This window comes from Canis lupus, chromosome 16 (assembly GCF_003254725.2).
Source record: "Canis lupus dingo isolate Sandy chromosome 16, ASM325472v2, whole genome shotgun sequence".
NCBI classification, from domain to species: domain Eukaryota; kingdom Metazoa; phylum Chordata; class Mammalia; order Carnivora; family Canidae; genus Canis; species Canis lupus.
The window spans coordinates 46,977,860-46,992,739 of record NC_064258.1 but is presented as its reverse complement, the minus strand read 5'-3'; the positions used below and the strand labels follow the sequence as shown (position 1 = coordinate 46,992,739).

At 39.5% G+C, this 14,880-nt stretch overlaps 1 protein-coding gene across 7 annotated transcripts in view; it reads left to right on the top strand.

Annotated features, from left to right (window-relative positions):
* Nucleotides 1–14,880, top strand: part of PRIMPOL (primase and DNA directed polymerase) — a 58,830-nt gene that overhangs the window by 7,827 nt on the left and 36,123 nt on the right. For all 7 annotated transcript variants that reach the window (XM_025471823.3, XM_025471825.3, XM_025471824.3 and 4 more), the window contains one exon: nucleotides 14,415–14,512. In XM_025471823.3, coding sequence (XP_025327608.1) covers nucleotides 14,415–14,512 — 98 coding nt within the window. The remainder of the gene's footprint in view (nucleotides 1–14,414; nucleotides 14,513–14,880) is intronic.

Sequence of the window (14,880 nt, the reverse complement as noted above, 5' to 3'; positions counted from 1 at the left end):
CAGGTCTTTCACCTCCTTGATTAAATTTATTCCTAGGTATCTTATTCTCTCTAATGCAACTGTAAGTGGGATTGTTTTTTTAATTTCTTTCTGATAGCTCACTATTAATATATAAAAGGGCCCTCAATTTTTGTGTGTTAATTTTGTATCCAGTGACTCTACAGGATTTATTTACTTGTTCTAATTGTTTTTTGGAGTCTTTAGGGTTTTCTATACATAGTATCATGTCATCTGCAAATAGCGATAGTTTAATTCTTCCTTAGAAATTTGGATGCCAAAAAAAAAAAAAAAAAAAAAAGAAATTTGGATGCCTTTTTTCCCTTCTTTTCTGATTGCTATGGTTAGGACTTCTAGTACTATATTAAATAAAAGTGGGAAGAATGGGCATTTTTATGTTTCCCTAATCTTAAAAGAAAGGCTTTCAGCTTTTCACTATTGGATATGATGTTGGCTGCAGGCTTGTCGTATCTGGTCTTTATTATGTTAAGGTGTGTTCCCTCTATATTCACTTTGTTGATAGTTTTATCGTGATGTTAAATTTGGTCAGATGCTTTTTCTGCATCTTTTGAGATGATCATTTGATCTTTATCCTTCATTCTGTTAAAGTGCTGTATATGTTGATTGATTTGTGGGTATTGAACCATCCTTGCACCCTGGAATAAACTTCACTTGATCATGGTGAATGATGCTTTAATGTATTGTGTTGGGTTTGCTAATATCTTGTTGAAGATTTTTGCATCTGTGCTCATCAGAGATAATGGTCTGTAATTTCCTCTTTTTGTAGTGTCTTTGTCTAGTTTGGTTTGAGGGTAATGCTGGTAGCCCTGTAGAACAAATCAAGAAGCATTCCTTTAAAAAAAAAAAAAAAAAAAAAAAAAGGAAGCATTCCTTCCTCTTGTATATTTTGGAATAGTTTGAGAACTCTTTTTGGTAGAAGGGCACCTGGGTGGCTCAGTGCTACCTTTGGCTCAGATTGTGATCCTGGGGTCCTGGGATTGAGTCCCACATCAGGATCCCCACAGGGAGCCTGCTCCTCCCTCTGCCTGTGTCTCTATCTCTCTCTGTGTGTCTCTCATGAATAAATAAAATTTTAAAAATAAATAAATGTTTGGTAGAATTCAGCTGTGTAGCTATCTGGTCCTGGACTTTTATTTTTTGGGGAATTATTAAAGAAATTTTTATTGGGAGTTCAATTTGCCAACATATAGCATATAACCCAGTGCTCATCCCGTCAAGTGCCCCCCTAAATGCCCATCCCCCTGCCCACCTCCCCTTCCACCCCCCCTGTTCATTTCCCAGAGTTAGGAGTCTCTCATGTTCTGTCTCCCTCTCTGATATTTCCCACTAATTTTCTCTCCTTTCCCCTTTATTCCCTTTCACTATTTTTTATATTCCCCAAATGAATGAAACCATGTAATGTTTGTCCTTCTCCGATTGAGTTATTTCACTCAGCATAATACCCTCCAGTTCCATCCCCGTTGAAGCAAATGGTGGGTATTTGTTGTTTCTAATGGCTGAGTAATATTCCATTGTATACATAAACCACATCTTCTTTATCCATTCATCTTTCTTTTTTTCTTAAGATTTTATATATTTATTCATGAGAGACACAGAGAGAGAGAGAGGCAGAGACACAGGCAGAAGGAGAAGCAGGCTCCACGCAGGGAGCCCGACATGGGACTCGATCCCAGGTCTCCAGGATCACACCCCAGGCCGAAGGCAGCGCTAAACCAATAAGCCACCAGGGCTGCCCCTATTCATCTTTTGATGGGCACTGAGGCTCCTTCCACAGTTTGGCTATTGTGGACGTTGCTGCTATAAACATCAGGGTGCAGGTGTCCCAGCGTTTCACTGCATCTGTATCTTTGGGGTAAATCCCCAGCAGTGCAATTGCTGGGTTGTAGGGGAGTTCTATTTTTAACTCTTTGAAGAACCTCCACACAGGTTTCCAGAGTGGCTGCACCAGTTCACCTTTCCACCAACAGTGTAAGAGGGTTCCCCTTTCTCCACATCCTCTCCAACATTTGTTGTTTCCCGTCTTGTTAATTTTCCCCATTCTCACTGGTGGGAGGTGGTATCTCATTATGGTTTTGATTTGTATTTCCCTGATGACAAGTGATGCAGAGCATTTTCTCATGTGCTTGTTGGCCATGTGTATGTCTTCTTTGGTGACATTTCTGTTCATGTCTTCTGCCCATTTCATGATTGGATTGTTTCTTTGCTGTTGAGTTTAATAAATTCTTTATAGATCTTGGATACTAGCCCTTTATCTGATATGTCATTTGCAAATATCTTCTTCCGTTTTGTAGGTTGTCTTTTAGTTTTGTTGACTGTTTCTTTTGCTGTGCAGAAGCTTTTTATCTTGACTAAGTCCCAACAGTTCATTTTTGCTTTTGTTTTTCTTGCCTTCATGGATGTATCTTGAAAGAGGTTGCTGTGGCCAAGTTCAGAAAGGGTGTTGCCTGTGTTTTTCCTCTAGGATTTTTTTTTTTAATTTTTATTTATTTATGATAGTCACACAGAGAGAGAGAGAGAGAGAGAGGCGGAGACATAGGCAGAGGGAGAAGCAGGCTCCATGCACCAGGAGCCTGATATGGGATTCGATCCCGGGTCTCCAGGATCGCGCCCTGGGCCAAAGGCAGGTGCTAAACCGCTGCGCCACCCAGGGATCCCTTCCTCTAGGATTTTGATGGATTCTTGTCTCACATTTAGATCGTTCATCCATTTTGAGTTTATCTTTGTGTATGGTGTAAGAGAATGGTCCAGTTTCATTCTGCATGTGGCTGTCCAATTTTCCTAGCACCATTTATTGAAGAGACTGTCCTGTTTCCAGTGGATAGTCTTTCCTGCTTTGTTGAATATTAGTTGACCATAGAGTTGAGGGTCCATTTCTGGGTTCTGTATTCTGTTCCACTGATCTATGTGTCTGTTTTTGTGCGAGTACCACACTGTCTTGATGACCACAGATTGGTAGTACAACCTGAAATTGGGCATTGTGATGCCCCCAGCTCTTTTTTTTTTTTTTTTTTTTTAATATTCCCCTGGCTATTTGGGGTCTTTTCTGATTCCACACAAATCTTAAGATGATTCGTTCCAACTCTCTGAAGAAAGTCCATGGTATTTTGATAGGGATTGCATTAAATGTGTAAATTGCCCTGGGTAGCATTTTTTCACAATATTAACTCTTCCAGTCCATGAGCATGGAATATATTTCCATCTCTTTGTGTCTTCCTCAATTTCTTTAAGAGCTGTTCTGTAGTTTTTAGGGTATAGATCCTTTACCTCTTTGGTTAGGTTAATTCCTAGGTATCTTATGCTTTTGGGTGCAATTGTAAATGGGATTGACTTCTTAATTTCTCTTTCTTCAGTCTCATTGTTAGTGTATAGAAATGCCACTGATTTCTGGGCATTGATTTTGTATCCTGCCACACTGCCGAATTGTTGTATGAGTTCTAGCAATCTTGGGATCTTTTAGTTTTTCTATGTATCATGTCATCTGCAAAGAGGGAGAGTTTGACTTCTTCTTTGCCAACTTGAATGCCTTTTATTTCTTTTTGCTGCCCTATTGCTGAGACTAGGACTTCTAGTACTATGTTGAATAGCAGTGGTGAGAGTGGACATCCCTCTTGTGTTCCTGATCTTAGGGGAAAGGCTCCCAGTTTTTCCCCATTGAGAATGATATCTGCTGTGGGCTTTTCATAGGTGGCTTTTAAGATGCTGAGGAATGGTCCCTCTATCCCTATACTCTGAAGAGTTTTGATCAGGAATGGATGCTGTATTTTGTCAAATGCTTTCTCTGCATCTATTGAGAGGATCATATGTTCTTGTTTCTTCTCTTGCTGATCTGATCAATCACATTGATTGCTTTACGAGCATTGAACCAGCCTCACATCCCGGGGATAAATCCCACTTGGTCATGGTGAATAATCTTCTTAATGTATTGTTGGATCCTATTGACTAGTATCTTGTTGAGAATTTTTGCATCTGTGTTGATCAGGGATATTGGTCTATAATTCTTTTCAGTGGGGTCTTTAGTTTTGGTATTAAAGTGATGCTGGCCTCGTAGAACAAGTTTGGAAGTATTCCATATCTTTCTATCTTTTGGAACAGCTTTAGTAGAATAGGTATTGTTTCTCCTTTAAACATTTGATAGAATTCCCCTAGGAAGCCATCTGGCCCTGGACTTTTGTGTTTTGGAGGTTTTTGATGACTGCTTCAATTTCCTCCCTGGCTATCAGCCTGTTCGGGTTTTCTGTTTCTTCCTGTTCCAGTTTTGGTAGTTTGTGGTTTTCCAGAAATGTGTCCATTTCTTCTAGATTGCCTAATTTATTGGCTTATAGCTGCTCATAATATGTTTTTAAAATCATTTGTATTTCCTTGGTATTGGTGGTGATCTCTCCTTTTTCATTTGTGATTTTGTTAATTTGAGTCTTTTCTCTTTTGTTTTTAATAAGGCTGGCTAATGGTTTATCTATCTTATTAATTCTTTCAAAGAACCAACTCCTGGTTTTGTTGATCTGTTCCACAATTCTTCTGGTCTCTATTTCATTGAGTTCTGCTTGAATCTTTATTAACGTTCTTCTTCTGCTGGGTGTAGGTTTTATTTGCTGTTCTTTCTTCAGTTCCTTTAGGTGCAAGATTAGCTTTTGTATTTGATTTTTTTTCCAATTTTTTGAGGGATGCCTGTATTATGATGTATTTCCCTCTCAGGACTGCTTTTGCTATATCCCAAGGATTTTGAACGGTTATATCTTCATTCTCATTAGTTTCCATGAATCTTTTTAATTCTTCTCTAATTTGCTGGTTGACCCATTCATCTTTTAGCAGGATGGTTCTTAACCTCCACATGTTTGAATTTCTTCCAAATTTCTTCTTGTGATATAGTTCTAGTTTCAAAGCATTATGGTCTGAAAATATGCAGGGGACAATTCTAATCTTTTGGTATGGGTTAAGACCTGATTTGTGACCCAGCATGTGGTATATTCTGGAGAAAGTTCCATGTGCACTTGAGAAGAATGTGTATTCAGTTGCGTTTGGATGTAAAGTTCTGTAAATATCTGTGAAGTCCATCTGGTCCGGTGTATCATTTCAAGCTCTTGTTTCTTTGGAGATGTTGTACTTAGAAGATCTGTCATTTACAGAAAGCGCCATGTTGAAGTATAAGTGTATTATTATCTAAATATGTCTTAACTTTGTTTTTTGTTTTGTTTTGTTTTGTTTTAATATGTCTTTACTTTGGTTATTAATTGATATACTTGGCAGCTCCCACATTCGGGGCATAAATAGTCATGATTGTTAGGTCCTCTTGTTGGATAGATCCTTTAAGTATGATATAGTGTCCCTTTTCATCTCTTACTATAGTCTTTGGGATAAACTTTAATTTATCTGATATGAGGATTGCTACCCCTGTTTTCTTTTGAGGACCATTTGAATGGTAAATGGCTCTCCAACCTTTTATTTTCAGGCTGTATGTGTCCTTAGGTCTAAAATGAGTCTCTTATAGACAGCAAATAGATGGGTTTTGCTCTTTTATCCAGTCTGTGAAACCCTGCACCTTTTGATGGGATCATTAGACCCATTCATGTTCAGAGTTACTAGTGAAAGATGAATTTAGTGTCATCATAATACCTATTCAGTCTCTGTTTTTGTGGATTATTTCTTTGGACTTCCTCTTTCTTTTACAGAGTCCCCCTTAATATTTCTTGCAGAACTGGTTTGGTGGTCACATAGTCTTTCAGTTTCTGCCTATCTTGGAGGCCCTTTATCTCTCCTTCTATTCTGAATGAGAGCCTTGCTGGATAGAGTATTCTTGGCTGCATGTTCTTCTCATTTAGGACCCTGAATATATCCTGCCAGCACTTTCTGGCCTGCCAGGTCTCTGTAGAGAGGTCGGCTGTTAACCCAATACTCCCCATATAAGTTAGGAATCTCTTGTCTTGCTGCTTTAAGGATCTTCTCTTTATCTTTGGAATTTGCAAGTTTCACTATTAAATGTCGGGGTGTTGAACGGTTTTTATTGATTTGGAGGGGGGGAATCTTTCTATCTCCTGGATCTGAATGCCTGTTTCCCTCTCCGAGTTAGGAAGTTCTCAGCTATGATTTGTTCAAATACACTTTCTGGTCCTCTATCCCTTTCAGTGTCCTCTGGAACCCTAATTAAACATGGATTTTTCCTTCTGAGGCTGTTATTTATTTCCCTTAACCTTTCCTCATGATCTTTTAATTGTTTTTCTCTTTTTTCCTCAGCTTCCTTCCTTGCCATCAACTTGTCTTCTGTGTCACTCACTCATTCTTCTACCTCATTAACCCTCGTCATTAAGATCTCCAGTTTGGATTGCATCTCATTTAATTGATTTTTAATTTCGGCCTGATTAGATCTAAATTCTGCAGTCATGAAGTCTCTTGAATCCTTTATGCTTTTTTCCAGAGCCACTAGTAGCTTTATAATTGTGCTTCTGAATTGGCTTTCTGACATTGAATTGTAATCCAAGTTCTGTAACTCTGTGGGAGAGAGGACTGTTTCTGATTCTTTCTTTTGTGGTGAGTTCTTCCTTCTAGTCATTTTGCTCAGTGTAGAGTGGCTAAAAACAAGTTTTACTTGTTTTTTTTTTTTAAACAAGTTGTACTTGTTAGAAGCATGAATTCTTCTCTGTAGTGTTCCAGCTGTTCTCTCTTTGAATCTTAGGCTGAATTCGTAGGTTTTCAGGATGATTTGAAACTTACCTACATAATTTGGTGGGGACACTTGACTTGGGGACCTGCTCTTCCGCCATCTTGTCCCGTCCCTTTTTGGGGAATTTTTTGATTACCAATTCAGTTTCATTATTAGTAATCCATCTGTACAGATACTCTATTTCTTCCTAATTCAGTCTTCATCCATTTCTTCTAAGTCTTCCAGTTTATTACATACACTTTCTCATAGTAGTCTCTTATAAACCTTTGTATTTTTGTGGTGTCAGTTGTAACTTTTTGTTGATTCCTGATTTCATTTTTGAGTCCTCTTTTTTATTCTTGATGAGTCTGACTATGTTAATTTTATCTTTTTAGAGAATCAGCTCTTAATTCCATTGATCTTTTCTATTGTCTTTTTAGTGTCTATTTCATTTATTTCCACTCCGATCTCTATTTTCTTCCTTCTGATTTGGGCTTTGTTTGTTCTGGTTTTGCTAGTTCCTTTAGGTGTAAGTTTAGATTGCTTTTTTGAGATTTTTCTGGTTTCTTGAAGTAGGCCTGTATTGCTATAAAATTCCCTCTTAGAACTGCTTTTACTGTGTCCCATAGATTTTTGAACCATTACATTTACATTTTCTCTTGTATCTAGGTATTTTTTGATTCCCTCTTTGATTTCTCCATTGACCCCATTGACCCACTGGTTGTTTAGTAGCATGTTGTTTATTCTCCACGTGTTATTTCCAGTTTTTTTCTTGCAATTGATTTTTAGTTTCATTATTGTTGGAAAAGATGCTTGGTAGAATTTCAGTCCTTTTAAGTTTATTGAGACTTGTTTGGTGGCCTACTATGTGATCTATCCTGAGAATGTTCTATGTACACTGAAAAGAATATGTTTTCTTCTGTTTGGGGATGAAATGTTCTGTATATATTTTAAATGCATATTGTCTAATGTGTCATTCAAAGCCAGTTTTACTCTGTAGATTTTCTGTCTGGATGATCTGTCCATTGATGTAAGTGGAGTGGTAAAGTATCCTACTATTACTGTATTACTGTCACTTTCTCCCTCTTTGTCTATTAATACCTTATATATTTAGGTGCTCCTATGTTGGGTGCATAAACATTTACAATTGTTATATCCTCTTGTTAGATTGATCACTTTATCATTTTGTCATGTTCTCTCTCTTTCTTTAAAAGATTTATATATTTATTAGAAAGCATAAGAATGGAGGGAGGGGCAGAGGGAGAAAATCTCAAGCAGACTCCTTGCTCAATGCAGAGTCCAACATGGGGCTCAATTCCAGGACTCTGAGATCATGACCTGAGCTAAAACCAAGTGTTGGGTGCTCAACTGATTGAGCCACCCAGAAGCCCCTATGTTATGCCTTTGTCTCTTTTTACAACGTTTGTCATACATCTACTTTGTCAGATATAAGTATTGCTACTCCTGCTTTTTTTTTCATTTGCATTTACAGGGAATATCTTTTTCCATCCTTCTTTTTCAGTCTATGTCTTTCAGTCTGAAGTCTCTTGAAGGCAGTATATAAATGCGTTTTGGTTTTTTAGCCATTCAATTGTGCTTTGTCGTTTGATTGGAGCATTTAGTCCATCTACATTTATTTTTTTTTAATTTTTTTTTTTAGTCCATCTACATTTAAAGCAGTTATTTGGATGCCTGGGTGTCATAGCGGTTGGGCAGCTGCCTGTGGCTCAGGTCCTGATCCCAGGATCTGGGATCGAGTCCCTCTTTGGGCTCCTGCAAAGAGTCTGCTTCTCCCTCTGCCTATGTCTCTGCTTCTGTGTGTGTGTGTGTGTGTCTCATGAATAAATAAATAAATCTTTAAAAAAAAAGCAGTTATTGACAGATATGTACCTATTGCCATTTTATTAATTGTTTTCTTGTTGTTTTTGTAGTTCTCATTTCTTCCTTCTTGCTGTCTTTTCTTGTGATTGATGACTTTCTTTAGTGTTATGCTTGGATTCCTCCCTCTTGATATTTTTGTTTATCTGTTACAGGTTTTGGTGTGTAGTTACCATGAGGTACATGTATAACATCTTATGTATACAGCAGTACATATAGATGATAGTTGATGATGTTCCAACACATTCTCAAAGTACTACATTTTTACTTCCCACCTCCATGTTTAAGAGTATGTTGTTATGTTTTACATCTATTTATTTTGTGTATCCCTTAACAATTTTTGTAGATACTTTACTGCTTTTGTTTTTTAACCTTCATACTAGCTTTATAAGTGATTGATCTGCTTTTACTATCTATTTTCTTTGAACAGTGAAATTTTTCCCTTTAATAATTTTCTTCTAGTTGTATTCTTTTCCTTTCCTTTTATTTTTTTTATTTTTTTATTTTTTTAAATTTTTTATTTATTTATGATAGTCACAGAGAGAGAGAGAGAGAGAGAGAGAGGCAGAGACACAGGCAGAGGGAGAAGCAGGCTCCATGCACCGGGAGCCCGACGTGGGATTCGATCCCGGGTCTCCAGGATCACGCCCTGGGCCAAAGGCAGGCGCCAAACCGCTGCGCCACCCAGGGATCCCTCCTTTCCTTTTAAAGAAATCCTTTTAACATTTGTTGCAAGGCCAGTTTAGCAGTGATGAACTCTTAAATTTTGTCCGGAAACTTTAGCCCTGATTCCTTCTCTTTTACGTCTTCTGTTTCTTTGTTGAAGTTCTCAAAGTACATCCACTCTTCTCTCAAGTGTGCAAAGCATTTTCTTTTTTTAAGTTGTAAGTTCTTTTATTTTTTATTTAAATTTAATTAAGTAACATAGTGTATCATTAGTCTCAGAGGTAGAGGTCAGAGATTCATCAGTCTTATATGACACCCAGTGCTCATCACACCACGTGCCCTCCTTAATGCCCATCACCCAGGGACACCCCCCCCCCTTCCAGTGACCCTCAGTTTGTCTCCTATAGTTAAGAGACTCTTATGGTTTGTCTCCCTCTCTGATTTTGTCTTGTTTTATTTTCTAAGTCTGGTAGGCATCTTTATGACCATTACTTTGCACTGTCAGGTAGGTTGTGTATCTCTTCTTCTTTTTCTGAGATTTTGTCTTATTCTTTTGTTGGGAACATAGTCCTCTATCTCCTTATTTTGTCTGACTTTCTGTGTTTGTTTTTATGTATTATGTGGGTCAGCTCTGTCTCCTGGTCTTCAGAGTAGTGGCTTTATGTCACTTGTGTCCAATGGGGCCCAGAAGCACAACCACCACTGGTTACAAGAACCAGTCACTCTAGGGGTGTTCTCTTGTGGCTGCATGTGACCAGTCCTGTCGTGACTGGACTGCTGCTGCTTGCACCCTGGTTGCAGGGGCTTGTCCTCAGCCTTCCTGTCAGCAGTAACTGTGGCCTTGGCTACTCTGGGTGCACTAGTGGGCAATCCTGGCCCCCCAGATCAGCTGATTCTCATGACTGGCTGCAACTCGTGCAGTCACACTGGTGGACAGTGCCGGCCCCTCTGTGCTGTTGGGAGACAGGCCTGGGTGTGGCTGTAGCTGCTGCAGGTGTGCTGCTTGGCCTGGGTGAATCCTGACGCATCTGGCTGAGGGGCCTGGCCGCAACTGCTGTGGCCATCTGGTGGACTGGGCTGGGTCCTCAACTGCCTGGGGCAGGACTCGCTTTGGAAGGGTGCCAATACTGGCAGAGGCTGTCTGTTGGGTGTGGTGGAGTGGTTGTTGCTTTTTGGGGATGCTGGTCCCAACCAATGCTGTCTGCCGGGTATGGTGGGATAAGAGCCACTTTCCATGAGCACCTGTCAGGGCAAGCAGGTTAGATGGGACCAGTGTGCTGGGGAACACAGCGGGGGCAAGCAGTGCTGGGAAGGTAGGCAAAGAGTCAGGACTGACCCCAGCTAGGCCAGAGGACGGCAAGGGAAATGGCACCTGCTAGCACTCGCATGTCTAGAGGAAGCTCCTACCTATCTTTGTTCCTCTGGCACTTGTCCAAAAATTAGTCAGTGAATCTTCTTCATGTGTATGATAACCCAATCACTCTTCAAACTGCTGCTGCTGGGATCCCTGGGTGGCTCAGCGGTTTGGCGCCTGCCTTTGGCCCAGGGCACGATCCTGGAGTCCCGGGATCGAGTCCCACATCGGGCTCCTGGCATGGAGCCTGCTTCTCCCTCCTCCTTTGTCTCTGCCTCTCTCTATATATATGTCTATCATAAATAAATAAATAAATCTTTTTTTTTTTTTAATTTTTTTATTTATTTATGATAGTCACAGAGAGAGAGAGAGAGAGAGAGAGAGGCAGAGACACAGACAGAGAGAGAAGCAGGCTCCATGCACTGGGAGCCTGATGTGGGATTCGATCCCGGGTCTCCAGGATCGCGCCCTGGGCCAAAGGCAGGCGCCAAACCGCTGCACCACCCAGGGATCCCTAAATAAATAAATCTTAAAAAAAAAAAACCAACAAACTGCTGCTGCTGTGTGCTGGCTCTTGGACCAAGTAATGTAGCGTGCTGGCCCTTGAAGAATAGAGTCTGTTTCTCAGAGCCTCTGAATCTCTGGGAGGAGTTAAGTCCTGCTGATTTTCAGAATGAGACCTAATAGGGATTGGGAACCCCAGGATTCCTTCTCCCTCTTCCTGCTGCAGGTCCCCAGGCACAGGGGTGCCCCATGTGGGGCATGATCCTTTTTCTCTTCTGGGAGGACTTCCATGCCTGTGCTAACCGTTCTGCTTATGGGCCTCGGTACCAGGGTTTGGTTCCTATTTTCATTTTAGCCTCTCCTACACTTCTTGATGTGGCCTTCTTTTTACATCTTAAGCCATGAAAGATCTGTTCTTGGGGTCAGTCTTCGGCTGTTTTCAGAGCAAGTTGCCTTATGTGTGGTGGTTTCCCCAGCGACCGTGGGAGGCGAGCTCAGCATCCTACTCAGCCTTGTCTTGCTCTCATGTGATGACAGTTAAAAGAAGCTGTGCTTACAGGAAGAATGACCATATCCCCAGAATTGAAAAACAATAGAATGACTAGATCTCGTGGAGAACAAAACCAATACCCCCAGAAATAGGAGGAAGTGACTGAGTGTAGTATGAAACTTTTAAGGATGAAATTAGGAAGGAAAATTGAATTGAAGCAATAGGAAAATAAAATGTCTCAAATATTATAGAGATTATAAGCCCTGGGCCTTAAATCATACCACCAAAGCAAACATGGATTTAACTTTCTGAGCTCTCCTTTTGTGCTTTGGAGTAATCAAGTGGATTTATAGTAATAATTTCCAACATATTAGGTACATGGGTTAAGAAGTGGTTGCTATTTGCTAGTCTTGAATGGTGCGATGCTCAAAATAAATGTGTATTGCACATCATTTGTTTGGCACTGTGAGGAATATAAAGAAGTACGAAAAGGTGCATATGTGAAGTCTAACATAGATATATCATGATTCTGATCTTGGATACTACATAAAAACTCAGCTTGCTTAAAGTTTTTTAGACCCTTCCTTCCCTTGTAAAGAGACACTAACTCAGATCTCATCAGAATAGTTTAGGAAATATAATAACAGCTTTTTGTGCTCATTTTGTGTAAACCTAATTAATTCAAGTGTTGGAAATTAAAATCCTGACAGATTCATTTGATCTTGAATAAAAAAGAATAACAGTATGATTGATGAATTTAATAATCAGCAATTTGTAAAAATTTATCTCAGGAAGATTTTTAATGTCAGTAACTTAATCCCTTATTGAAATCTCACTTCTGAAAATGGAAGTTTATTTCCTTTATAGGCTTAAGTGCTTCTGTTAACTAAATGGAAAGAAAAGAACTTGTGTATCCCTTTATTAGAAGAAACTCTTTGTGTCAGCAGTTACAAATGGTTATATCAAGTGCCACAGCAGTTAACCTTTAAAAAAATGTTTCTCGGGATCCCTGGGTGGGTCAGTGGTTTGGCGCCTGCCTTTGGCCCAGGGCGCGATCCTGGAGTCCCAGGATCGAGTCCCACGTCGGGCTCCCGGCGTGGAGCCTGCTTCTCCCTCTGCCTGTGTTTCTGCCTCTCTCTCTTTCTATGTCTATCATAAACGAATAAAAATAAATCTTTAAAAAAATGTTTCTCATAGAAAAGACTATTACTTGTTAAAAGGTAAACATTTTAAAACTTAAGCTTTTAATATTAACGTGCAAATATGCTGCTTAAAAAATTTGTTTCTGGGGATCCCTGGGTGGCTCAGCGGTTTAGCACCTGCCTTCGGCCCAGGGTGTGATCCTGGAGTCCTGGGACCGAGTCCCATGTCGGGCTCCCTGTATGGAGCTGTTTCTCCCTCTGCCTGTGTCTCTGCCTCTCTCTGTCTCTGTCTCTCTCATGAATAAATAAATAAAAATCTTTAAAAAAAATTTTGTTTCTGGGGTGCCTGAGTGGCTCATTTAGTTAAGCGTCTGACTTTGGCTCAGGTTATATGATCTTAGAATTCTGGGATCAAGACCTGTGTCAGGCTCCCTGCTCAGCAGAGAGTCTCCATCTCTCCCCCTCCGCCCCTCCCTCCACTCATGCTATCTCTTTTTCTCTCTCTCAAATAAATAAAATCTTTTTTTTTTATGGTGAAAAAAATTATATTTAGATTTATAGCCAGCAGGACTCAGTTTAGATGATCCCAGTTTTGTTGATGGATCCCAACATCCAAAACATTGTAGTCAGGAGCCAATCGAACATATGCTCTCTTCTCTCCATCAGGCCTGATGGATCAAGGTGTTGACCTTGGCCACATCAATGTCATAGAGCTGCTTCACAGCCTGTTTGATCTGGTGCCTTTTGGCCTTGACATCCACAATGAACACAAGTGTGTTGTTGTCTTCTATTTTCTTCATGGGTGACTCAGTAGTCAGGGGGTACTTGATGGCGTAGTGATCAAGCTTGTTTCTCCTGGGGGCGCTCTTTCAAGGATATTTGGGCTGCCTTTGGAGACTCAGGGTCTTGGGTCATCGGAATGTAGTGATTTGAAGATCTTTTTTTTGTGATCTTTTTTTTGTGATCTTTTTTTTGCACGCCTTTCAGCACTGCTTTCTTAGCTTTCAAAGCCTTTGCTTTGGCTTTGGCTTTGAGAGGGGCAGGGGCTTCCTTCTTTGCCTTTGGTGCCATCTCTGTGAAAGGGCAAATAAATAAAATCTTAAAAAAAATTATTTCCCACATGTTTTTATATGTATTAGAAAATTTATTAATTTTAGCCCAAGTCATTTATAATAACATTTAAGTTGTTTTGAAAAATAAGTTTAAATGGGGCACGTGGGTGGCACAGTCGATTGAGTGACTCTTGGTTTGTGCTCAGGTTGTGATCTCAGTGTTGTGAGATCAAGCCCCAATTCAGGCAACACACTCAGTGCAGAGTTGGCTTGAGATTCTCTCACTCTCTCCCTTTGCCCCTCCCTCTAATGCATGCTTTCTCTGAAATGAATAAATATCTTTAAAAAATAAGCTTAATTTCATAAACTAGCAAGTAAAGCTATAATTGGAGGTCAAGCTAGAGTGATTGCAAAGTGATTTTTCTCTTTTTTCTTTTTGATCTGGGTATTTGAATTGTTTATGCCTTTGAACGGGTGTTACTTGAGTGAATAAAACTAAATATAATTAGATTTTTTTAATCATTAGATGTAATGATTATTTTTCTTGTTTTTAGTAGTAAAGATGTTCAGATTTCAGTTTTCCAAGGTGATAAAATTCTTCATGAATATTGAATAGATAGTTGATTTTGGATTTGTGCTTTATTAATTTTTTAACATTATTTTTGATTTTTAAAAGGATGTTCATGTATTTGCTTTGGAATACAAAGTGGATGATGGACAACGTATTTACCTGGTGACAACCTATGCTCAGCTTTGGTTTTATTATAAATCCCGGTAAGTCTGTAAAGGACGACACATTAAACTTACATTTCCTTCATCTAGTAATATTCGTGAAATTAATTTTGGTAGAATTAAGTGCTGTAGTTCTCAATCCCACAATTGGTTACTTCTTTACTAGTAGAATTGAATTCTGGAGCTTTCTTGTCATAGCAGCCCTGAATGATTTTACCAGGTGCTGGGAGAAAAGTGTGCAATTGTGTGTGTGTTTTGAGTTCCTGTACATGTGATGACACAATTCCCCCATCACTTTTTGTTCAAATTACAAACCTTTTACTTCTATTGGATGCCATCTGGCCTTCACTTAGAACAAGTCATCATTTATTAACTGAGCCAATATCTATTCTTATTTACCCGTGTTAAAG